This window comes from Salmo trutta, chromosome 20 (assembly GCF_901001165.1).
Source record: "Salmo trutta chromosome 20, fSalTru1.1, whole genome shotgun sequence".
Classification (NCBI taxonomy): domain Eukaryota; kingdom Metazoa; phylum Chordata; class Actinopteri; order Salmoniformes; family Salmonidae; genus Salmo; species Salmo trutta.
Genome location: NC_042976.1, coordinates 23,485,033 through 23,511,428, shown reverse-complemented (window position 1 = coordinate 23,511,428; position 26,396 = coordinate 23,485,033). Strand labels below are relative to the sequence as shown.

Below are 26,396 nucleotides of genomic sequence, written 5' to 3'. Positions count from 1 at the left end.
TTGATGGAGGCCACTGTGTTCTAGGGGACCTTCAACCCTGACACGGTCACCAGTTGCAGTGTTTCCTCTGAAACATTGGTGCGGCTGGCTTCCGGGTTAATCGAGCAGTGTGTCAAGAAATAGTGCGGCTTGACAGGATCGTGTTCTGGAGGACGCATGGCTCTCGACCTTCGCCTTTCCCGAGTCTGTACTGGAGTTGCAGCGATGGGACAAGACTAAATATAAATTGGATATCACAAAATTGTGGAGAAAGAAGGGGTTAAAAAAAAGAATGAAAAGGGTTTTATTTATTTTTATTCTAAAAATGTTTTTGCTTGTTTTTATGGGGTATTGTGTGTAGATTGAGGAGGAATTTTTCAAATTGATTTAATCCATTTTAAAATAAGGCTGTAACTTAACAAAATGTGGAAAAGGGGGAGGGGTTTGAATACTTTCCGAATGCACTGTACAAAACATTAGTACAACAACCTAATGAGCTGCATGCCTATGTGTGATACTCAACAGTAACTCTTACTCTAGTGAAATATAGATTTCTGCAGATGAAAGTTAGGATAAGTGTTTGGCTAATGGAGGGGTGAAATGACTGAGTACCTGGTAGCATCCAGTTGTGTTGACGGCGATTCAGAGTACTTCTCCTTCTGTTTAAAAGGAGACACGGGGAGATTCCAGCCATGCTTCCTGACAGAAATGTGCTGTCACACACACATTTTTAGTCCAGGATGTGTAGCAACAGTGTGAAATCAAATCCCGCTCTGGTCTGGTTTGTTCCAGTGAAAGAGCCAGAGTTGAAACTCTGGTAGCATGTTCTGTATGTCACAAGCAAAACTTGTTCTACCACTGGACAGCAATCTATGGATTGGTTTTAGAGCAGCAGGAAGAAATGGTAAAACTGCTATCCTCTATGGTTGGCCTCATGTGCAGTACACTGTAGATCCATGGTTCTAATGTTTATAATGCTTTTGAGATTGACTTACTCAGTAGTAATAGCATTGTCAGAGATATAGGAGCCTGCTCGCTCGGTGTGGTGAAATGCATGGTGTCAATCTTTTTAGATGCATGTGTTTTGATGAGGAACTAACCCTAGACATGCACCTACCTGCTTAGTGAAATGGTTTTGTGACTTTCTAGTAAATAAAATGTTAGCCTGCCTTTTTAGTACCAAACAATAACCTTGGAGCATAATTACGTCAAGTCATATTACAGTTTCTGTAGATCCAATTTTCAATAATAATTCAAATTCACCTTGGAGATGAATATAGTTGTATTAATCGGTTCCTGCTCTCAATGTCTCGCTGTTCTGTACACTGTTCTGTTGGAAGGGGGCCTCCTGACTGAGTTCTCACCATTTGTGTTGTGTTATAGCACCCTCTCAGGCGGAGGCCGACGGTGAGGTGGAAGTGGTGTATGTGAGGCAGCCAACAGTTGAGCAGGCTTTTCTGGCCAGGGAACTCATGCTGCCTCTCACCTTCTTCTGCTACCAGAACCAACCAGGATATACCAGTGACGACCAGACAGATGGTGAGAAACATTCTCTCTTAAACTTTTTCTTCCTGCATGAGCAACCGTTTAGTAATTGTAGTTGACAGTGTTGCTAAGGTTAATTTGTGCTGTGAATATTGCAGATGAGGACTTTGAGACAGCAGTTAAAGCCCTGAATGGAAAACTGTACCAGGATCCTCCTGAGAGAGAGGCTGCAAGTGCAGTTTCTGGTAAGTTTCATGGCCAAAGCAGCTATAGAGATGGGTATGAATAGGACAGGTTGGGGTGAAATTTCTCCTCAAAAGTTACTTCACCAATAACCTGCTCCACTCGTCTCCTCTCAGCAGGCCAGGTCGAGGCAGGTGTTGAGGGTCTGGACCCGGAGGTTGAGGTGGTATGGGAGAAGAGGCCTACTCCAGAGGAAGAACAGAAAGCCAGGAACCTGCAGCTGCCTTCAACCTTCTTCTGTGGTGAAGGCAGCGACAGCGAGGCAGAGAAGGACAAGCCTGAGGACTTTGAGACAGAGGTCCGCAAAGCACAGGAGGCCCTGGTGAGATTATATGATATGCATTTGTTTGCACATAGGTAAACAACTTATGTGGCATTGGGTTATAAGAAATTGAAAGTGGTTCTCTCAAGCAAATGTTAACTGTTTTAGTTATTGTGTTTTAGGATGCTGAGAGAAGCTCAGACCCTGTTTCATCTGAGGCTGTGTCCTCCAGCACCGGCGAAGTCCAGTCCACTACAGCAGAAAAACAGGTCCCATTTCAGTCCTTAGCCATCCATAAGGTTGAAGTCTCAGCCCCAGGTAGCCAGGAACAGGCCACAGAACAGTCGGTTACCATCCAGGAGGCAGAAGTCCAGTCCTCTACAGCAGAGGAACATGTCCCAGATCAGTCCTTAACAATACAGGAGGCTGAAATCCCAACCCCAGGTAGCGAGGAACAGGCCACAGAACAGTTGGTTACCATCCAGGATGCTGACATTCAGTCTTGTACAGCAGAGGAACAGGTCCCAGTTCAATCAGTAACCATCCAGGAGGCAGACGTCCAGTCCTCTACAGCAGAAGGACAGGTCTCAGTTCAGTCATTAACCATTCAGGAGGCAGAGGTCCAGTCCACTACAGAGGGGCAGCAGACTCCAGATCAGTCAGACTCCCCTTCAACATCATCTCAGACTGCGGTCTCCCGCAGCAGGGAGCAGGCTGCCACTCCAAACTCTTCAGAAAAACCTGCTGCTAGTGCCCCAGCTTTGGTAACCCCCTCATTTGGTTTTGGATTTGGTGTACAGTTTGGCAAAAAGCCAGGGCAGTGGGAGTGTGACACATGTCTTGTTAGAAATGAGGAGTCTGCAAGCAGTTGTGTTTCTTGTCAAACTCTAAACCCTGCTGCCAGCAGCGGGGAGCAGGCTCCAGATCAGTCAGACTCTACTCCAGCAGCTACCAGCAGCAGCCCTATAGACCTGTCTGCCAAGAAGACCTCTGAGCCTGACTCCACTACTACATTTACTACAAGCACTACTCAGGGTATGAGATATTTATCACTGCAAAGCCTTTTGAAATCTACCCTCACTTAACTCTTGGCAATGCCTTCTATGTCCTCCCAGCAACACAATCCTACTTCTGACACCAATGCAGCAAGCTGAGCTGTCTTCTCTTCCTTACTTTCTCTTTTACAGATGATCCTAACTCATTTGGCTCATTGGGCTTCAGTGCTCTAGGAGGGGAAGGGTTCTCCTTTGCTGATCTGGCACAGAACACTGGGGGGGAATTTGCCTTTGGAAAACAAGGTTGGCACTTCTAAGTTTTCTCTGTACGATTGACTGAAGAAAATTCTATATGATGTGTGTTCTTAAGATTTCTATTATTCGCCATGACAACTGAGTTATGTTTCAGTGGAAACAAACATTTCAGTGAACTTTTTTCTGTTTCATTGTTAGATTCCAACTTCTCGTGGGCGAACGCCGGGGCTACGTTGTTTGGAGCTGCAGCCCCAGCCAAAGCTGAGGGAGGGGAGGAGGGGAGTGATGAAGAGGACACTAATAATGTGGGCATTGACTTTGAACCCATAGTCTCTCTACCAGAGGTACTTATCAATGCACTGCTTCTCATCTGTCTCCACTTACCCTTACTGGGAATGTCATCGTTATGAAGTAAAGTAAGTAGTCTTGGTGTGTGCGAGCAAGAATAGCTCATGGGAGCAGACCGGTTTCTGTAGTGAGGCAGCTTGTTTTACAAGTACACTGCCTGGACAGGACACTAGTCTGACGCAGGGCCTTCCCCCAATCTATCTGTTTTAAGGAAAAGTCCACAAAACCACTCATTCTTTCATTTACAGGGTTAAGTAACACTATGTGAGAAAAGTGTGATTTAAAAAAAAAAAAAAAGTACATTCATTTTGGCGTCATAATAACGTTTGTAGCAACATGGAAAGTTGTTATGGAAATCTGTTGCATCTCAAGTTGTCTACAAAATCCACAATGCAATGCTCTCTCTACGGGCAAACGAAGCTACACACAATAATATAGAAGATAATATCAGCATGTTAGTTAGCTGTAAAATCTCCTAAACAAACTGCACTATCAATTTATGAGTCTACAATCTCACCGTGTTCAACCTGCAGATCAATGTGCCTTACAGAGTGGAGTCTGTAAGGCACATGGGAAACGTTGAGAGAAGACATCCTCCCGAGTTGTGACATCGGCCAGTATTGAAATCTGACATGTATGATAGATGTTTTTGCGATCTAAAAGGCATATTCCTCATAATTTCCAGTGTAGTGAGAGCGACTTTATCACAGTGCTACATCATACCGGAGGCATTTCTGCCTGCTCGAACCACAATCACTCTGATACACATGAAATGACCCAGGGAATCAATAGAACATCACTCATAGATGCACAAAATCAATATAACATTCAAAATGGGTGAACCTTTCCTTTAATGCTGAGTTCCAAGCAGAGACTCTACGTCATCGTTATAACTGACTAAATGTGTTCTTAGGTGGAGGCTTAGTCTAGAGCTGGCATTACTCCACATTCTATCTATATGACAGAGAATGTTGCATGTTCTACTCAATACATTTCTGTATGAGTTCTGTAATCTTACACCCTCTTGACGAATAAGCTCTTGGTCTGGTCACTAACCTGTGTGTAACTGTGTTGTCCAGGTGGAGACTAAGTCAGGGGAGGAGGATGAGGAGATCCTGTTTAAGGAGCGTACCAAGCTGTACCGCTGGGAGAGAGACCTGGGCCAGTGGAAGGAGAGGGGTGTGGGAGACATCAAGATCCTCTTCCACCCCGATAAGAGGTTCTACCGGGTGCTGATGAGGAGGGAGCAGGTTCTGAAGGTCTGTGCCAATCACACCATCTGTCAGAGCATGGAGCTCAAACCCATGAACACCTCTAACCAAGCCCTAGTCTGGACAGCTACTGACTTTTCAGGTAGGTCTATACATAGCTCGGCAACACTCACACAAAGCTACGTAAACATATTGATTCCTATATAATTTATGAATTGATCTTTTTTTTTTATCAACACAAAATTCCAGAGGGTGAGGGTAAGGTGGAACAGTTGGCAGCCAAGTTTAAGACAGCGGAGCTGGCCGAGTGTTTCAGGAAGACCTTCTGTGAGTGTCAGAGTCGTATGAGCCAATCAGAGGCCTCATCCCTCTCCTCCCCCCAGCTGTCCAGGGTACAGGAACATTCCAGAGACGCCAATCCCCAGGTCAGTGTTTCCCCTGTCTGCTAATGTATAGGTGGGTTGCCTAGCCTACCACTTTTGTCCCCTCCACCTAAAATAATGTTTAATAACATTTCTAAAGAGTCCATGAATGCCTGTAAAATAATCAATATGCAACTCTGCCCCCAGGTGTACCTCTCTATCTCCGCTGACGACGAGCCCCTGGGAACGATCACCATAGAACTGTTCTCTCACATCGTCCCCAAGACAGCTGAGAACTTCAGAGCGCTGTGTACAGGACAGAAAGGCTTCGGGCTGCGCAACTCTGTCTTCCACAGGGTCGTACCGGACTTCATGTGTCAGGTGAGAAGCTGGGAGTGCAGTTGTGGGGTTAGCCTCAAACCAGACAATAATCAGAGCCAAAGTGCTTTCATAACCTTCAATACCATGTTTCCCAAAACATAGGTCACAGTTAGTGCCTCTTGGAACACAAAACATTTTGTTAACCACTGCAAGAATGTATAACTCTGCTTGGTCCTGTCTCTGTATTGTCCTCTTTCCTCAGGGTGGAGACATCACCAACCAGGATGGGACGGGAGGGAAATCCATCTACGGGCACAAGTTTGAGGATGAGAATTTTGACGTGCGCCACACAGGCCCGGGGTTGCTGTCCATGGCCAACCACGGCCGAGACACCAATAACTCCCAGTTCTTCATCACTTTGAAGAAGGCTGAGCACTTGGACTTCAAACACGTGGCCTTTGGCTTCGTCAGAGAGGGCATGGACGTGGTTCGCAGCATGGGAGAGCTGGGCACCAAGACTGGCAAACCCAGCAAGAAGATTGTCATCACCGAATGTGGACAACTGTAGAGCTTCGCTCTGTTCACTGACTGTTGACAACTCAACTGTAGGGCTGAGATCTGGTCACTGACTGGACGGCTATCGCCATTCGCTCTGCTCATGGACTGGATAGTGATAAGCTTTCAAACTGTGGAGTGGACAACTATAGTAGGCAAATCTCAAATGAGACCCTATATCCCATGTAATGTAAAACATGTTTTTCGTGTTTTTGTTTCTTCCAGAGCCCATGTGGAGTGCACTAAGGGTTCTGGCAGTGCACTACGGTGGGAATAGGGTGTCATTTGAGACATAGATGGTCTCCTTTTCATAAGTGTTGCCAGACCCTGAGGGCAGCATGTGACTGTGAGTCCCCAGACTTAGTTTTTGTGTATAATGTACATTACCTTCTTTTTTTGGGGGGGGTGGGGTTCTTTTCATGTGTTCCAATAAGAGTTGAAAGCGCTGGTTACTTCATAAGCTCCCTAACTTGATTGTTTTGTATAATTAAGCCTTAATTGAGATTAAGAAACCTTGTTTAAAAACCAACCTCTGTTCATTTTGAACTGCGTTCCTCTCTCCTGCTCCCTGTGAATACTTTTAGCTGTGTTTTTGTGTATACATTGATTTCATAATGTGCATTGAGGCGACCCTTGTTCATGTTAAACTCTGAAGGTAGGAATATGACGAACTATAACCTGCTGTGTGACACTTTGGGAGAGGGATGACATAATATATGATGGTTGTGAAAGACACTTCTATGGTGTTCGGTTGACAAAAATTCTTATTGTCAATAAATAAATGCTTCAGGAGAATGTCTTTAGAAATAAAGTTGCTTTATACTGATAATTATGAGGATGCCCTTTACGATTTCAAACATACTTTTAGTCATGTAGTGTATGTGGACACCTGCTCGTTGAACATCTCATTCCAAAATCATGAGCAGTAATATGGAGTTGGTCCCCCCCCCTTGCTGCTATAACAGCTTCCACTCTTCTGGGAAGGCTTTCCACTAGATGTTGGAACATTGCTGCAGGGACTTGCTTCCATTCAGCCACAAGAGCATTAGTGAGGTTGGGCACTGATGTTGGGCGATTAGCTCTGGCTCGCAGTCGGTGTTCCAATTCATCCCAATGGTGTTCGATGGGGTTGAGGTCAGGGCTCTGTGCAGGCCAGTCAAGTTCTTCCACACCTATCTCGACAAACCATTTCTGTATGGACCTCGCTTTGTGCACAGGGGCATTGACATGCTGAAACAGGGAAGGGCCTTACCAAAACTTGCCACAAAGTTGGAAGCACAGAATTGTCTAGAATGTCATTGTTTGCTGTAGCTTTAAGATTTCCCTTCACTGGAACTAAGGGGCCTAGCCCAACCCATGAAACAGACCCAGACCATTATTCCTCCTCCACCAAACTTTACAGTTGGCACTATGCATTGGGGCAGGTAGAGTTCTCCTGGCATCCCCCAAACTCAGATTAATCCGTCGGACTGCCAGATGGTGAAGCATGACTCATGACTCCAGAGAACGTGTTTCCACTGCTCCAGAGTCCAATGGTGGCCAGCTTTGCACCACTCCAGCCGACACTTGGTATTGCTCATGGTGATCTTAGGCTTGTGTCTGGCTGCCTGGCCATGGAAACCCATTTCATGATGCTCCCAACAAACAGTTCTTCTGCTGATGTTTTAATTCAAATCAAAATGTAATTTTATTTGTCACATGCCCCGAATACAGGTGTAAACCTTATCGTGCTTAATATTTACTAAATAAACTAAGTAACAATGAGATTATATACAGGGGGTACTGGTACGGAGTCAATGTGCGGGGGTAATTGAGGTAATATGTACCTGTAGGTAGGGGTAAAGTGACTATGCATAGATAATAAACAGCGGGTAGTAGCAGTGTAGTAGAGAGCACAGTCTATGACTTGGGTGACTGGAGTCTTTGACAATTTTTTGGGCCTTCCTCTGGTACTGCCTAGTATAGAGGTCCTGGATGGCAGGAAGCTTGGCCCCAGTGATGTACTGGGCCGTACGCACTACCCTCTGTAGCGCCTTATGGATGGATACCGAGCAGTTGCCATACAAGGCAGTGATGCAACCGGTCAGAATGCTCTCGATGGTGCAGCTGTAGAACTTGGAGGTTCTGGGGACTCATGCCAAATCTTTTCAGTCTCCTGAGGGGGAATAGGCGTTGTCTTCACGACTGTCTTCGTTTGTTTGGACCATGACAGTTTGTTGGTGATGTGGACACTAAGGAACTTGAAGCTCTCTGCCCGCTCCACTACAGCCCTGGCGATGTGAATGGGAGCGTGTTCGGCCCACCTCTTTCTGTAGTCCACGATCAACTCATTTGTCTTGCTCACATTGAGGGAGAGGTTGTTGTCCTGGCACCACACTGCCAGGTCTCTGACCCCCCTATAGGCTGTCTCATTGTTGTTGGTGCTAAGGCCTACCACCGTTGTCAGCTAATTTAATGATGGTCTTGGAGTCGTGCTTGGCCACGCAGTCGTGGGTGAACAGGCACTACATGAGGGGACTAAGCACAAACCCCTGAGGGGCACCTGTGTTGAGGATCAGCGTGGCAGATGTGTTGTTGCCTACCATCACCACCTGGGGGCGGACCATGAGGAAGTCCAGGATCCAGTTGCAGAGGGAGGTGTTTAGTCCCAGGGTCCTTAGCTTAGTGATGAGCTTTTTGGGCACTGTGGTGTTGAATGCTGAGCTGAAGTAAATTAACATTCTCACATGCATTTGCTCTAGTAACTAGGTTTCCATGCAATTGGCGAGAGCTTTTCATATCAATATTCTGAAATAGGCCTACGCATAAAGAAAATATGCAAATATCCCCACCAGCGGTGTTTCCACTAAACATACTTTTTAGTGATAAAAATCGGTGTGGGGTGACGTTGTCGGCACAAAATGTATATTTTTCGCCTATGTTTTCATGTACCTATTAAAAATCTAATGGTCAGTGTGTTTCCATCACATTTTCAACTCTACCGATAGTTTTGTCACAAAAACTGTTGCGTTAAATAGCAAATGTGCCTAATCTGGTTTTGGCACATGCACTCTAGACAACAGCTCGCAGATACAGTCTAGCCAAGAACGTGCAGATAAAGTGCTGGTAGGCTAGTCTAAGATTATTATGGATAAGAGTGAGAATATTTCATTTGTCAAATGTTCACTGCCCTGTGAAGTTAATAACTTATTTAATCTGTAGCCTAATAAACTGCATGGTTTCCCGTATCATAGTAGGAAGACCTCACACCATGTCATTGCGTGACTCCAAGTTTACTTCAATATGATGATTATTATATCAATATTTGTGCATAAAGGTGTTTCCACCGCCATTTCTGGCATAATTAATTTTACCGACACAAAAACACCCCACCATGTCGAACTAACAAATTATCAGATTTTTTTTCTACGGTATGACTCGCATAAACTTTTGATGGAAACGTGCTTATGGGAATTCCAAGTCTTTTCGGTGAGCCTGCTTAATTGGCTCTGTAACGGCTCTTCGGATCTTCGTTTAAAATGCTTAAAAATCTACCTAGAACCATGAACAAATTAGCAATCTCCAATATATAGCGCAAAGGGTAGGCTACCATTTGAAATGCGTTTTCAAATAATTCTTTACATGTCCAAACTATTAGATGACCTGCATTTTTATTTCAACTTTTTTGCACAGAAAAAAATTGCGTGGACCATATTTACCTGCTCTCCCCACTATTTGTTGTTTCTGCAGTGAGGATTCACCCTCTTCAGATAATTACTTTGTAACTCATCTGCAGAAAAACTTTACTTTGAGCTCAAAAAGCTAAATTGCTGTCGTGTTTGTTAGAAGGGGCAACATGAATGAACATAACATAATCTATGCTATCAACTAACTTTTTTCTATCTGCAAATACAGGTATGAAAAATGCACGTTTTGTTTATTTAATCTGTTAATTGAAGTGTGGATACATTTGATCAGCTTTAACTTTCCATCACTTACATTTCCTAAAAGAGACAGAGACCTGTTTTAACAATCCTAGCCTGGCCTCTGTCCAACACCACACCCCCTTTGTCCAACACCACACCCCCTACAGACAGAGTACAGCACAAACAACACCCACCGAATCAGGAAACGTTCCCACTCTCCCACACAACAAGCATTTCCAGAGAAATGAAACTGATCTGTGATACTTTGCTGCTCAGCCCGTTGATGTGTTTACTATAATGGCTGATGCAATGGACTTGATAAATTGTTCAATTTGCCTGGATCTACTGAAAGATCCTGTGGCTATTCCCTGTGGACACAACTACTGTATGGGCTGTATTGAGGACTGCTGGAATCAGGGGGATCTGAACGGTGTCTACAACTGTCCACAGTGTAGAAAGACCTTTTCCCCGAGGCCTGTTTTGAACAAAAATACTCTACTGATTGAATTGGTGGAGAAACTGAAGAACACAGGACTCCATGCTGCTTCTCCTGCTCACTGTTTTGCTGGACCTGGAGATGTGGAGTGTGATTTCTGCACTGGGAGAAAACTAAAATCTGTGAAATCCTGTCTGGTGTGTCTGGCCTCTTACTGTGAGACTCATCTACAGCCTCATTATGAAGTAGCTCCATTAAAGAAGCACAAGCTGGTCAAAGCATCCACACAACTACATGAGAAGATCTGCTCTCATGATAAACTGCTGGAGGTTTACTGTCGTACCGATCAGCAGTGTATCTGTTATCTTTGTACAGTGGATGAACATAAAGGCCATGATACAGTGTCAGCTGCAGCAGAAAGAGCTGAAAAGCAGGTAAGGACATGAGCTTTGTATTTCACTCTCATGTCTATTACCACAGTTGATTACTAAGGAAGTGTTCTAAGGGCTCAAACAGGAAAAAGCACGATGCACCATAACATATCCAGTGCCTCTTACAAGTCTTATTAAGTCTACTCTACATTCTAAATCTATTCTACATTTCAATTATACTTTTCTAATTATTATTACCTCGTGGTTTTGATTTACGTTGTGTTTTTAAAATATTAAAATATATCAACATTTGATCTTGTACATAGCACAATACTTTCTTTGATTTGGTGTTTTTGTGATGTATTTAATATTTATTCTGATTTATTTTTGTACAGAAACAGTTGGATGAGAAACAGCAGATATTAAAGCAGAGAATCCAGAAGACAGAGATGGGGGTGTTGGGGGCGAGACAGTCTATACAGTTTGTCAAGGTAAGTCTTGAAGAGGTCATTTGGCTGATGGCCTTCTCAAAAAATTACTTTATTTTTGTCTAAGAAACTGTAATCTCACTGAGCCCCACTGTGGGGAACAAGCTTACTAGGGTCCTGATGAGAGCTGAGTGAATGGAATGGTTGAAGTGGGCCCTGTCCTCTCTGTGTGTCCTAACAGAGCTCTGCACAGGCAGCAGTGAAGGACAGTGAGAGGATCTTTCCTGAGCTTATCCGCTCCATTGAGAGAAGGAGCTCTAAGGTGAAGCAACTGATCAAAGCCAAGGAGATGGCTGAAGTGAGTAGAACTGAAGGACACCTGAAGCAGCTGGAGCAGGAGGTTGTTGAGCTGAGGAGGAAAGACGCTGAGCTGGAGCAGCTCTCACACACAGAGGATCACATCCATTTCCTCAAGGTGACATCACTCATTCTGTTAACAGAGGAAACAGCCTCTCTAGACTTTTGTAGTATGCCCCAAAAAATCTGCTTTCTGTGGTTATGTGACTTTACCTTGGTTCCTGATCTCTCATAGAGTTTCCAGTCTTTCTCTGTCCCGCCGGGAATTGAGGGCTTACCTAGCACTTTTAACCCTCATGTCTCCGTTGAAGATGTCAAGAAGTCACTCTCTGAACTACAAGACCGAATGGAGAATGTATTCAATGAGGAAATGGTAAAGATATCTAGAAAAGGTAAAGCTTATGTCTTATGCATACAGAACAATGAATACTATATTTTAGTGATATATATATACTTGTTATATGCTCTGTTCAATTAAAAGTCCAATCTGCAATATTTATTGATATATTGATTGATATACAGACCCATTGATTCTTCCCTCAGGAGCTTAGTACACACGTATTACCTCAGCATAACCCAAAAGATTCACAAACAAGTGTGTATAGTTAAAAATGATGTTTAAATCTATCTTTTGATCTTGTCCTTGCATCATTTCAGTTATTTATTTGAAAGTTTACATTACTCCAGGCCCATCCCTCTGCTTTAGAACAAACCATGTGGCTGGCTGCTGTTTGGCTAGGGAAAAATAATAACAATTGTGCCTTTTAAAAATGTATTTATCTAACTTTTTTCCTTTTGAAGTTGGATATGCCTTTCATTTAGCCAGTAGCCCAATGAGGAAAATCCTCTTCTGCTTTGGAGAATGCACCTCTGGCTTCAGCTTCCAACCAGTTATCAGTCCCTCCAAGTCCCCGGCAAAGCTGAACCAGATCAGAGTGTCTGTGGACGAGGACCAGGACGTGACCCAAGAGAATGACAAACAGGCTACTAAAACCAAAGTCTTTACTGGTGGGTCAGATTCAGTGGGAGGATTCACTTTTAGATTTGGGGCCGACTCTCAGCCCGCCACCAACCCTCCCCTCCCAGAGCCTGGCTACTTCACCAAGCCCTCCATTGTACCTGTCCAACCACCAAAGAGCATCGAGGGGAAGCCTGTGGGCTTTGGGAAGATCTCTTTTGGCCAGCCGATCCCTGCTGAGCCTCCTAAGTTGCCCAGCTTTGGTGCTGGAATTGTCGCCCAGTCCACTCCATCATCCGCTGCCTTTAAATTCAACTCCAACTTTAAATCCAATGATGGGGACTTCACCTTCAAGTCCAAAAACAATGAGAGCCTGTTGGGTCTTCTGACATCAGACATTCCCACCAAATCTGAGGGTCCCTCAGAGGGGAAGCCCCAAGAGCCTCGTACCCAGGGAGGGATTTTTACCTTTGGCACTAAAAGCGCTCCTGGGTTCTCCTTTGCTGACACAATCCAGATCCAGGACAAACCAAACCTGTTTGGAAAAATTGACCAGCCATTTAGTTTCACTGATGTAACCATGCCGGTATTTGGGCTGGCAAACACAGCGGAGGAGGAGAAGGGAGCAGAGAGCAATAACGACAGCACTCATGTGGAGGAGGACGAGGATGGGCCTCACTTTGAGCCTATTGTGCCCCTCCCTGACAAAGTAGACGTGAAGACTGGAGAGGAGGAAGAGGAGGAGATGTTCTGTAACAGGGCCAAGCTGTTCAGATTCGATGCGGAGACAAAAGAGTGGAAAGAGAGAGGTATCGGCTTAGTCAAAATCCTAAAGCACAGTAGATCTGGAAAAGTGCGTCTACTGATGAGGAGGGAGCAGGTTCTGAAGATCTGCGCTAACCACTACATCACGCCAGATATGCTCCTGAAACCAAATGCTGGATCTGACAAGTCCTGGGTCTGGAATGCCGTTGATTATGCGGATGAGGAACCAAGGCCTGAGCAACTGGCCATCCGGTACAAAACGCAAGACGAGGCATTGCTCTTCAAGACAAAGTTTGAAGAGGCTCAGAAGATCGTTCCCAAATCTCCAGAAAAGCAGCAAGATCAGTCATATAGGAAAAATAATTTTCCTAAATCCTCTGATCCATTGGCGACAAACTTTACTGCCCAGTTTGCAAAGAAGTACGAGGAGTGGAACTGCAATGTGTACTGTGTAAGAAATGCAACTGAAGTTATGCAGTGTGTTTCCTGCCAGACTGCCAACCCTAATGTCCCATCGAAGCCGGCCCACACACCGACTACTGACATCAAAGGCTTTACTAGTGGGGCAGCTTCAGTGGGAGGATTTACTTTTGGATTTGGAGCTGACTCGTCAAAAGACACCAGCAGCTCAGGATCTATTGGAAAAGGATTTGGGTCTTTTGGAGCTCAGATACCCTCCTCCTTTACGTTTGGAACCAGTGGCACCACTTATATACCTGCTGCTGGTTTTGGTGCCCAGTTTGGAAAGAGGCAAGAAACCACAACAGTAGCAGCAGAATCAAAGCCCTCAACCATGCCATTTGACTCTGGATTTGGTGTGCAGTTCAGCAAAAAGCCAGGACAGTGGGACTGTGATAAATGCGCTGTAAGAAATGAGGCATCTGCAAACAGTTGTCTCGCTTGTCAAACTCCTATCCCTTCAGGAAAAGCTGCTGCTGGTGGCCCAGCTTTGGCAACCCTCTCAATTTGGTCTGAATTTGGTGCACAGTTCGGCAAAAAGCCAGGACAGTGGGACTGTGATACATGCGGTGTAAGAAATGAGGCATCTGCAAACAGTTGTCTCGCTTGTCAAACTCCTATCCCTTCAGGAAAAGCTGCTGCTGGTGGCCCAGCTTTGGCAACCCTCTCAATTGGGTCTGGATTTGGTGCACAGTTCGGCAAAAAGCTAGGGCAATGGGACTGTGATACATGCGTTGTAAGAAACGAGGCTTCTTCAAGCAGTTGTGTTTATTGTCAAACTCCTAACCCTTCAGCAAAATCAACAGTAGAGGTAGCACCAACAACAAAGCCAACAGTGTCAGGCTTTGCTGCTCCTTTTTCAAAGAAGGATGGACAATGGGACTGTGACACCTGTCTAGTGAGGAATGATGCATCTGCCTCTAAGTGTGTTTCCTGCCAGACACCCAACCCCAATGCTAGCAGCTCCTTTTTTGGGGCCATGTTTGCCAGGCAGGGGGGACAGTGGGACTGTGATGCATGTCAAGTCAGAAACAACAACTCTGCTAGTCAATGTGTCTCCTGTGAGATGCCCAACCCCAATGTTAAGAGCACAGCCACAGCCGCCACTTCCAGCTCATCCTTCAGCTTTAACGTCGGGCGTCGGAGTGCCTCTACTCAACCTACAGGCGCTGGGTTTAAAGCAAACTTCAACAGTGACAGCTCTTTGCAGTTTGGCACAGGCAAAGTTGATAAAAGTTCCCCTGCATCCTTCAAGTTTGAGACCCCTCCTCAGGCTGAAAGCAGTACCCCCAGTGCTGCAGGCTTCTCTTTCACCATGCCCATCCCAGCAGGTGGCTTTAAGTTTGGCACTCAGGAAACTGCAAAGGAAACCCTACCAGCTGAAACTCAGACCCCTGCTTCAGGGTCTGCATCAATGTTCCTGAAGAGTATCGCAGAGCAGCACAAAGAGAAAGAGAAGGAATCTGGTGTCAGTGTATATGCATCAGCGCTGTCAGTGGACAAGACAGGTCAGGATGAAAATCCCCTCTTCACTGGCAAACCCAACGACTTCAGTTTTGCAGACTTGGCTAAAAACTCACAAGGAGACTTCCAGTTTGGCCAGACTGACTCCAATTTCAAAGGCTTCACCCACGCTGGTGAGCAGCTGTTCACATCCCTTCAGTCAAACCAGATGGCAGACACCTCAGCTGACCAGGATGAAGAGGACGTATACAAGACGGAGGAGAATGACGATATCCAGTTTGAGCCTGTGGTCCAGATGCCAGAGAAAGTGGACCTGGTCACAGGAGAGGAGGACGAACAGGCCCTCTACTCCCAGAGAGTGAAGCTCTTCAGGTTTGACGGAGACATCAGCCAGTGGAAGGAGAGGGGCGTTGGGGTCCTCAAGTTCCTGAAGAACGCCACCAATGGCAGGCTTAGGGTTCTGATGAGGAGAGAGCAGGTCCTGAAGGTGTGTGCCAACCACTGGATTACCACCACCATGAACCTGAAGCCCTTGGCTGGCTCCGACAAGGCCTGGATGTGGCTGGCTAATGACTTCTCTGATGGAGATGCCAGACTGGAGCAACTCGCTGCCAAGTTTAAAACCCCTGAGCTGGCTGAGGAGTTCAAGCTAAAGTTTGAGGAGTGTCAGAGGCTCCTGTTAGACATCCCACTGCAGACTCCTCACAAGCTTGTTTACACGGGCAGAACTGCACATCTCATCCAGAAGGCAGAGGAGATGAAGTCCGGCCTGAAAGATCTTAAATCTTTCCTGACCTATGACAAAACCAAGATCAAGGAGGACGACCGCCAAGCTAACATCACGACAGCCAGTAACACCTCTGGTCTGATTATCAAGCCCCACGGGAAGAGCACTGGCCCTACCTTAGAATGGGACAGCTATGACCTGAGAGAGGAGGCTCTGGACGACAGTGCTGACACCTCTGTCTACGCCTCACCCCTGGCAAGCAGCCCAATCAGGAAGAACCTCTTATGTTTTGGAGAATCCACAGCTGGCTTTAACTTCAGCTTCCAGCCTGTCGTCAGTCCCGCCAAGTCGCTGGCCAAGATGAACCAGAGCGGGGTGTCAGTGAACGAGGAGCAGGACATTAGCCAGGAGAAGGAGCGGGACGGCCTGTACTTTAAGCCTGTGGTTTCCCTGCCAGACCTGGTAGAGATCTCCACTGGAGAGGAGAATGAAAATGTGTGTTTCAGCCACAGGGCAAAGCTGTATCGCTATGACAAAGACCTGAACCAGTGGAAGGAGAGGGGCATCGGAGACCTCAAGATACTGCAGAACTACAACACCAAACGAGTCAGACTCATCATGAGGAGAGACCAAGTCCTGAAAATCTGCGCCAACCACTGGGTCACATCTTCTATGAAGTTGGAGCCCATGAAGGGTGCTGAGAAGGCCTGGGTCTGGAGCGCTATTGACTTTGCCGAGGTAGCTAAGGGAAATGTTGAGCAATTAGCTGTGAGATTCAAACTGAAGGATGTGGCTAACTCCTTCAGAGATGTCTTTGATCAGGCTAAAACTGCCCAGGAGAATGAGATTCTGGTCACTCCAATAGCCTCCAGTGAGACCCTTCCTCAGGAGGAAGCAATAGCGACGGGGACAACAGTGCTTGGACAAACCGCTGTGGCCATCCTGGAGGAGACCACCACAGAACGGACGGAGCTGTATCATGAGACTTTACACACCCCTGACTGCAAGTCCTCCACCGCCACACCACATAGCCCTCTCAACCTCTCCAGGATGGTGATGTCCCCACCCAAGTTCCTCTTTGGAACAGACTCTCTCCAGAAGTTCTTTGGAAGCAGCCCCCCATCGTCCAAGGAGGATGGTTCTTCAGAGAGCTCCAAGGTTAAAGACAGCGGTCGGACCTCCCAGCCTTTAACTGCATTCAAAATCTCAGAAAAAGGTAAGCCTTTTGTTATCCTTTCTTTATTGTTTTTGTTGAGCTTGCGGTTCAGTGTAAACCTTTTGTTTTTGAATGGTGATGCCCATTATGGAGTTTTCACATAATTTGACCCCATTGTGTTGTGATTCCATTCATGTCCCATTGGTTTATCGCAGATTAGGCCTGGGCAATTCCAGTCCTCGGGGGCCTGGTTGTTGTCACACTTTTCTCCTCTAACTATGTCCTGTCCCCGCCATTCTTAAAGTAGTCAACTGGGTGGGACTTCCCATGGGTTACGGAAGGATCACATGATTCCATCCGAGTCATCTGCCAGTAAATTATACTTCTGAGCAAACACTAGGTGGCAGTATGCACCCTTTCAGTTTGTTTGCCAACTAGGAGGAGAAGGAGGAGGTAATAATAATGGAGATTGCCTCAATGGCACTGCCCATGAGTTTATAGACTCCATAATGGAACTTAGGTAAAGATGATATCTCTATCATTCTCTATGGGACAGGACTGAAATAATGAAAGATTGATATTGGCCTAATCCATTACGCTTTCTTAATGCAATGACGTTCAGCAACTTGAAGCTAACCAAAGATGCATTAACATATTTTATTTTCTTAATCCAACCACCCACAATTCTAGTTTGTCTCACTTGCCAACCATTATTTTGTAGGATTGGATTTTAGGTTTTTCAAAGATAACCCAAAGACTTTTTGGACCAGCACCTCATCCACCCAATTTGAGCCCCCAGGTACTCTGTCACTACACTGTGTGTGCTGTGACACATCACCTACACAGCTGTCACCTGTCTGGCCTTGCCTGGTAGCCGGGCTTAACCCGCACGCAACGAGTGGAACATGCAGTGCATTTGGAAAGTATTCAAAGCCGTTGATTTTTTTCCCACATTTTGTTACGTTGGTCTTATTCTAAAATTGATGAAATTGTTGTTTCCCTCAATCTACACACAATGACAAAGCAAGAACAGGTTTAGACATTTTTGCAAATGTATAAAAAATAAACAAAAATTACATAAGTATTCAGACCCTTTACTCACAACTTTGTTGAAGTTGAACCTTCGCTCCAGTCCTGAGCGCTCGGGAGCAGGTTTTCATCAAGGATCTTTATGTACTTTACTCTGTTCATCTTTCCCTCGATCCTGACTAGTCTCCCAGTCCCTGCCGCTGAAAAACTTCCCACCGCCTTAATGCTACCACCACCATGCTTCACTGTAGGGATGGTGCCAGATTTCCTCCAGACGTGAACCTTGGTATTCAGGTCAAAGAGTTCAATCTTGGTTTCATCAGACCAGAGAATCTTGTTTCTAATGGTCAGTCCTTTAGACCCTTTTTGGCAATCTCCAAGGGGGCTGTCATGTGCCTTTTACTGAGCAGTGGCTTTCGTCTGGCCACTCTACCATAAAGGCCTGATTGGTGGAGTGCTACAGTGATGGTTGTCTTTCTGGAAGGTTCTCCAATCTCCACAGAGGAACTCTGGAGCTCTGTCAGAGTGACCATTGGGTTCTTGGTCACCTCCCTGACCAAGGCCCTTCTCCCCCAATTGCTCAGTTTGGCCAGGGGGCCAGCTCTAGGAAGAGTATTGGTGGTTTTAAACTTTTTCAATTGAAGATTGATGGAGGCCACTGTGTTCTAGGGGACCTTCAACCCTGACACGGTCACCAGTTGCAGTGTTTCCTCTGAAACATTGGTGTGGCTGGCTTCCGGGTTAATCGAGCAGTGTGTCAAGAAATAGTGCGGCTTGACAGGATCGTGTTCTCGAGGACGCATGGCTCTCGACCTTCGCCTTTCCCGAGTCTGTACTGGAGTTGCAGCGATGGGACAAGACTGTAAATATAAATTGGATATCACAATTTTGTGGTGAAAGAAGGGGTTAAAAAAAAGAATGAAAAGTGTTTTATTTATTTTTATTCTAAAAATGTTTTAGCTTTGTCATTATGGGGTATTGTGTGTAGATTGAGGAGGATTTAAAAAAATGTATTTAATCCATTTTAGAATAAGGCTGTAACTTAACAAAATGTGGAAAAGGGGAAGGGGTCTGAATACTTTCCGAGATTTACACTATGTCCCAGTGAAAGAGCCAGAGTTGAAACTCCGGTAGCATGTTCTGTATGTCACAAGCAAAACTTGTTCTACCACTGGACAGCAATCTATGGATTGGTTTTAGAGCAGCAGGAAGAAATGGTAAAACTGCTATCCTCTATGGTTGGCCTCATGTGCAGTACACTGTAGATCCATGGTTCTAATGTTTATAATGCTTTTGAGATTGACTTACTCAGTAGTAATAGCATTGTCAGAGATATAGGAGCCTGCTCGCTCGGTGTGGTGAAATGCATGGTGTCAATCTTTTTAGATGCATGTGTTTTGATGAGGAACTAACCCTAGACATGCACCTACCTGCTTAGTGAAATGGTTTTGTGACTTTCTAGTAAATAAAATGTTAGCCTGCCTTTTTAGTACCGAGCATAATTACGTCAAGTCATATTACAGTTTCTGTAGATCCAATTTTCAATAATAATTCAAATTCACCTTGGAGATGAATATAGTTGTATTAATCGGTTCCTGCTCTCAATGTCTCTCTGTTCTGTACACTGTTCTGTTGGAAGGGGGCCTCCTGACTGAGTTCTCACCATTTGTGTTGTGTTATAGCACCCTCCCAGGCGGAGGCCGACGGTGAGGTGGAAGTGGTGTATGTGAGGCAGCCAACAGTTGAGCAGGCTCTTCTGGCCAGGGAACTCATGCTGCCTCTCACCTTCTTCTGCTACCAGAACCAACCAGGATATACCAGTGACGACCAGACAGATGGTGAGAAACATTCTCTCTTAAACTTTTTCTTCCTGCATGAGCAACCGTTTAGTAATTGTAGTTGACAGTGTTGCTAAGGTTCATTTGTGCTGTGAATATTGCAGATGAGGACTTTGAGACAGCACTTAAAGCCCTGAATGGAAAACTGTACCAGGATCCTCCTGAGAGAGAGGCTGCAAGTGCAGGTTCTGGTAAGATTCATGGCCAAAGCGGCTATAGAGATGGGTATAAATAGGACAGATTGGGGTGAAATTTCTCCTCAAAAGTTACTTCACCAATAACCTGCTCCACTCGTCTCCTCTCAGCAGGCCAGGTCGAGGCAGGTGTTGAGGGTCTGGACCCGGAGGTTGAGGTGGTATGGGAGAAGAGGCCTACTCCAGAGGAAGAACAGAAAGCCAGGAACCTGCAGCTGCCTTCAAACTTCTTCTGTGGTGAAGGCAGCGACAGCGAGGCAGAGAAGGACAAGCCTGAGGACTTTGAGACAGAGGTCCGCAAAGCACAGGAGGCCCTGGTGAGATTATATGATATGCATTTGTTTGCACATAGGTAAACAACTTATGTGGCATTGGGTTATAAGAAATTGAAAGAGGTTCTCTCAAGCAAATGTTAACTGTTTTAGTTATTGTGTTTTAGGATGCTGAGAGAAGCTCAGACCCTGTTTCATCTGAGGCTGTGTCCTCCAGCACCGGCGAAGTCCAGTCCACTACAGCAGAAAAACAGGTCCCATTTCAGTCCTTAGCCATCCATAAGGTTGAAGTCTCAGCCCCAGGTAGCCAGGAACAGGCCACAGAACAGTCGGTTACCATCCAGGAGGCAGAAGTCCAGTCCTCTACAGCAGAGGAGCATGTCCCAGATCAGTCCTTAACAATACAGGAGGCTGAAATCCCAACCCCAGGTAGCCAGGAACAGGCCACAGAACAGTTGGTTACCATCCAGGATGCTGACATCCAGTCTTGTACAGCAGAGGAACAGGTCCCAGTTCAATCAGTAACCATCCAGGAGGCAGACGTCCAGTCCTCTACAGCAGAGGAACAGGTCCCAGTTCAGTCATTAACCATTCAGGAGGCAGAGGTCCAGTCCACTACAGAGGGGCAGCAGACTCCAGATCAGTCAGACTCCCCTTCAACATCATCTCAGACTGCGGTCTCCCGCAGCAGGGAACAGGCTACCACTCCAAACTCTTCAGAAAAACCTGCTGCTAGTGCCCCAGCTTTGGTAACCCCCTCATTTGGTTTTGGATTTGGTGCACAGTTTGGCAAAAAGCCAGGGCAGTGGGAGTGTGACACGTGTCTTGTTAGAAATGAGGAGTCTGCAAGCAGTTGTGTTTCTTGTCAAACTCTAAACCCTGCTGCCAGCAGCGGGGAGCAGGCTCCAGATCAGTCAGACTCTACTCCAGCAGCTACCAGCAGCAGCCCTATAGACCTGTCTGCCAAGAAGACCTCTGAGCCTGACTCCACTACTACATTTACTACAAGCACTACTCAGGGTATGAGATATTTATCACTGCAAAGCCTTTTGAAATCTACCCTCACTTAACTCTTGGCAATGCCTTCTATGTCCTCCCAGCAACACAATCCTACTTCTGACACCAATGCAGCAAGCTGAGCTGTCTTCTCTTCCTTACTTTCTCTTTTACAGATGATCCTAACTCATTTGGCTCATTGGGCTTCAGTGCTCTAGGAGGGGAAGGGTTCTCCTTTGCTGATCTGGCACAGAACACTGGGGGGGAATTTGCCTTTGGAAAACAAGGTTGGCACTTCTAAGTTTTCTCTGTACGATTGACTGAAGAAAATTCTATATGATGTGTGTTCTTAAGATTTCTATTATTCGCCATGACAACTGAGTTATGTTTCAGTGGAAACAAACATTTCAGTGAACTTTTTTCTGTTTCATTGTTAGATTCCAACTTCTCGTGGGCGAACGCCGGGGCTACGTTGTTTGGAGCTGCAGCCCCAGCCAAAGCTGAGGGAGGGGAGGAGGGGAGTGATGAAGAGGACACTAATAATGTGGGCATTGACTTTGAACCCATAGTCTCTCTACCAGAGGTACTTATCAATGCACTGCTTCTCATCTGTCTCCACTTACCCTTACTGGGAATGTCATCGTTATGAAGTAAAGTAAGTAGTCTTGGTGTGTGCGAGCAAGAATAGCTCATGGGAGCAGACCGGTTTCTGTAGTAAGGCAGCTTGTTTTACAAGTACACTGCCTGGACAGGACACTAGTCTGACGCAGGGCCTTCCCCCAATCTATCTGTTTTAAGGATAAGTCCACAAAACCACTCATTCTTTCATTTACAGGGTTAAGTAACACTATGTGAGAAAAGTGTGATTTAAAAAAAAAAAAAAGTACATTCATTTTGGCGTCATAATAACGTTTGTAGCAACATGGAAAGTTGTTATGGAAATCTGTTGCATCTCAAGTTGTCTACAAAATCCACAATGCAATGCTCTCTCTACGGGCAAACGAAGCTACACACAATAATATAGAAGATAATATCAGCATGTTAGTTAGCTGTAAAATCTCCTAAACAAACTGCACTATCAATTTATGAGTCTACAATCTCACCGTGTTCAACCTGCAGATCAATGTGCCTTACAGAGTGGAGTCTGTAAGGCACATGGGAAACGTTGAGAGAAGACATCCTCCCGAGTTGTGACATCGGCCAGTATTGAAATCTGACATGTATGATAGATGTTTTTGCGATCTAAAAGGCATATTCCTCATAATTTCCAGTGTAGTGAGAGCGACTTTATCACAGTGCTACATCATACCGGAGGCATTTCTGCCTGCTCGAACCACAATCACTCTGATACACATGAAATGACCCAGGGAATCAATAGAACATCACTCATAGATGCACAAAATCAATATAACATTCAAAATGGGTGAACCTTTCCTTTAATGCTGAGTTCCAAGCAGAGACTCTACGTCATCGTTATAACTGACTAAATGTGTTCTTAGGTGGAGGCTTAGTCTAGAGCTGGCATTACTCCACATTCTATCTATATGACAGAGAATGTTGCATGTTCTACTCAATACATTTCTGTATGAGTTCTGTAATCTTACACCCTCTTGACGAATAAGCTCTTGGTCTGGTCACTAACCTGTGTGTAACTGTGTTGTCCAGGTGGAGACTAAGTCAGGGGAGGAGGATGAGGAGATCCTGTTTAAGGAGCGTACCAAGCTGTACCGCTGGGAGAGAGACCTGGGCCAGTGGAAGGAGAGGGGTGTGGGAGACATCAAGATCCTCTTCCACCCCGATAAGAGGTTCTACCGGGTGCTGATGAGGAGGGAGCAGGTTCTGAAGGTCTGTGCCAATCACACCATCTGTCAGAGCATGGAGCTCAAACCCATGAACACCTCTAACCAAGCCCTAGTCTGGACAGCTACTGACTTTTCAGGTAGGTCTATACATAGCTCGGCAACACTCACACAAAGCTACGTAAACATATTGATTCCTATATAATTTATGAATTGATCTTTTTTTTTTATCAACACAAAATTCCAGAGGGTGAGGGTAAGGTGGAACAGTTGGCAGCCAAGTTTAAGACAGCGGAGCTGGCCGAGTGTTTCAGGAAGACCTTCTGTGAGTGTCAGAGTCGTATGAGCCAATCAGAGGCCTCATCCCTCTCCTCCCCCCAGCTGTCCAGGGTACAGGAACATTCCAGAGACGCCAATCCCCAGGTCAGTGTTTCCCCTGTCTGCTAATGTATAGGTGGGTTGCCTAGCCTACCACTTTTGTCCCCTCCACCTAAAATAATGTTTAATAACATTTCTAAAGAGTCCATGAATGCCTGTAAAATAATCAATATGCAACTCTGCCCCCAGGTGTACCTCTCTATCTCCGCTGACGACGAGCCCCTGGGAACGATCACCATAGAACTGTTCTCTCACATCGTCCCCAAGACAGCTGAGAACTTCAGAGCGCTGTGTACAGGACAGAAAGGCTTCGGGCTGCGCAACTCTGTCTTCCACAGGGTCGTACCGGACTTCATGTGTCAGGTGAGAAGCTGGGAGTGCAGTTGTGGGGTTAGCCTCAAACCAGACAATAATCAGAGCCAAAGTGCTTTCATAACCTTCAATACCATGTTTCCCAAAACATAGGTCACAGTTAGTGCCACTTGGAACACAAAACATTTTGTTAACCACTGCAAGAATGTATAACTCTGCTTGGTCCTGTCTCTGTATTGTCCTCTTTCCTCAGGGTGGAGACATCACCAACCAGAATGGGACGGGAGGGAAATCCATCTACGGGCACAAGTTTGAGGATGAGAATTTTGACGTGCGCCACACAGGCCCGGGGTTGCTGTCCATGGCCAACCACGGCCGAGACACCAATAACTCCCAGTTCTTCATCACTTTGAAGAAGGCTGAGCACTTGGACTTCAAACACGTGGCCTTTGGCTTCGTCAGAGAGGGCATGGACGTGGTTCGCAGCATGGGAGAGCTGGGCACCAAGACTGGCAAACCCAGCAAGAAGATTGTCATCACCGAATGTGGACAACTGTAGAGCTTCGCTCTGTTCACTGACTGTTGACAACTCAACTGTAGGGCTGAGATCTGGTCACTGACTGGACGGCTATCGTCATTCGCTCGGCTCATGGACTGGACAGTGATAAGCTTTCAAACTGTGGAGTGGACAACTATAGTAGGCAAATCTCAAATGAGACCCTATATCCCATGTAATGTAAAACATGTTTTTGGGGTTTTTGTTTCTTCCAGAGCCCATGTGGAGTGCACATGGGCTCTGGGGGGGGGTTCTTTTCATGTGTTCCAATAAGAGTTGAAAGCGCTGGTTACTTCATAAGCTCCCTAACTTGATTGTTTTGTATAATTAAGCCTTAATTGAGATTAAGAAACCTTGTTTAAAAACCAACCTCTGTTCATTTTGAACTGCGTTCCTCTCTCCTGCTCCCTGTGAATACTTTTAGCTGTGTTTTTGTGTATACATTGATTTCATAATGTGCATTGAGGCGACCCTTGTTCATGTTAAACTCTGAAGGTAGGAATATGACGAACTATAACCTGCTGTGTGACACTTTGGGAGAGGGATGACATAATATATGATGGTTGTGAAAGACACTTCTATGGTGTTCTGTTGACAAAAATTCTTATTGTCAATAAATAAATGATTCTGGAGAATGTCTTTAGAAATAAAGTTGCTTTATACTGATAATTATGAGGATGCCCTTTACGATTTCAAACATACTTTTAGTCATGTAGTGTATGTGGACACCTGCTCATTGAACATCTCATTCCAAAATCATGAGCAGTAATATGGAGTTGGTCCCCCCCCCCTTGCTGCTATAACAGCCTCCACTCTTCTGGGAAGGCTTTCCACTAGATGTTGGAACATTGCTGCAGGGACTTGCTTCCATTCAGCCACAAGAGCATTAGTGAGGTCAGGCACTGATGTTGGGTGATTAGCTCTGGCTCGCAGTCGACGTTCCAATTCATCCCAATGGTGTTCGATGGGGTTGAGGTCAGGGCTCTGTGCAGGCCAGTCAAGTTCTTCCACACCTATCTCGACAAACCATTTCTGTATGGACCTCGTTTTGTGCACAGGGGCATTGTCATACTTAAACAGGAAAGGGCCTTCCCCAAACTGTTGGCACAAAGTTGGAAGCACAGAACTGTCTAGAATGCCATTGTATGCTGTAGCTTTAAATTTTCCCTTCACTAGAACTAAGGGGCCTAGCCCCAGTGATGGCCCCAGTGATGTACTAGGCCGTACGCACTACCCTCTGTAGTGCCTAAATGTCGGATGCCGAGCAGATGCCACACAAGGTGGTGATGCAACTGGTCAGGATGCTCTCGATGGTGCAGCTGTAGAACTTTTTGTAGATCTGGGGACCAATGCCAAATCTTTTCAGTCTTCTGAGGGGAATAGGCGTTGTCGTGCCCTCTTCACTACTGTGTTGGTGTGTTTGGACCCTGATATTTTGTTGGTGGTATAGACACCAAGGAACTTGAAGCACTCGACCCGCTCCACTACAGCCCTGCCGATGTGAATGGGGGCGTGTTCAGCCATCCTTTTCCTGTAGCCCACAATCACCACACTGCCAGGTCTCTGACCTCCTCCCTATATGCTATGTCATTGTTGTTGGTGATCAGGCCTACTACCGTTGTGCCGTCAGCAAACTTAATGATGGTGTTGGAGCCGTGCTTGGCCACGCAGTCGTGGGTGAATAGGCAGTCCAGGAGGGGACTAAGCACACACCCCTGAGGGGCCTCCGTGTTGAGGATCAGCATGTCTGATGTGCTGTTGCCTACCCTTACCACCTGGGGGCGGCTCATCAGGAAGTCCAGGATCCAGTTGCAGAGGGAGGTGTTTAGTCCCAGGGTTCTTAGCTTAATGATGAGCTTTGTGGGCACGATGGTGTTGAATGCTGAGCTGTAGTCAATGAACAACAGTCTCACATTTGTTTGCGCTAGTAGCTAGGTTTCAACCCAATTTGCGACAGCTTGACTATTCTGAAAGAGGCCT

At 45.8% G+C, this 26,396-nt stretch overlaps 2 protein-coding genes across 2 annotated transcripts in view; both read left to right on the top strand.

Moving 5' to 3' along the window:
• The window catches only part of LOC115155731 (E3 SUMO-protein ligase RanBP2), a 34,249-nt gene extending 27,404 nt beyond the window's left edge, over positions 1–6,845 (top strand). Inside the window, exons 20-29 of the mRNA XM_029702633.1 lie at positions 1,363–1,518; positions 1,623–1,709; positions 1,824–2,029; positions 2,152–3,004; positions 3,157–3,267; positions 3,418–3,563; positions 4,647–4,920; positions 5,028–5,203; positions 5,348–5,521; positions 5,724–6,845. Of these exons, the coding sequence (XP_029558493.1) occupies positions 1,363–1,518; positions 1,623–1,709; positions 1,824–2,029; positions 2,152–3,004; positions 3,157–3,267; positions 3,418–3,563; positions 4,647–4,920; positions 5,028–5,203; positions 5,348–5,521; positions 5,724–6,029 (2,489 nt within the window). The 3' untranslated portion in view covers positions 6,030–6,845. The remainder of the gene's footprint in view (positions 1–1,362; positions 1,519–1,622; positions 1,710–1,823; positions 2,030–2,151; positions 3,005–3,156; positions 3,268–3,417; positions 3,564–4,646; positions 4,921–5,027; positions 5,204–5,347; positions 5,522–5,723) is intronic.
• Positions 6,846–10,013: 3,168 nt separating this feature from the next.
• LOC115155732 (E3 SUMO-protein ligase RanBP2-like) lies at positions 10,014–25,085 on the top strand. The gene is made up of 15 exons (XM_029702634.1): positions 10,014–10,791; positions 11,124–11,219; positions 11,398–11,631; positions 11,749–11,905; positions 12,315–17,102; positions 19,754–19,909; positions 20,014–20,100; positions 20,215–20,420; positions 20,543–21,395; positions 21,548–21,658; positions 21,809–21,954; positions 23,037–23,310; positions 23,418–23,593; positions 23,738–23,911; positions 24,114–25,085. The coding sequence occupies exons 1-15, from the start codon at positions 10,219–10,221 to the stop codon at positions 24,417–24,419; spliced, it is 8,337 nt and encodes a 2,778-aa protein (XP_029558494.1). The 5' UTR covers positions 10,014–10,218; the 3' UTR covers positions 24,420–25,085.
• The last annotated feature ends 1,311 nt before the right edge of the window (positions 25,086–26,396 follow it).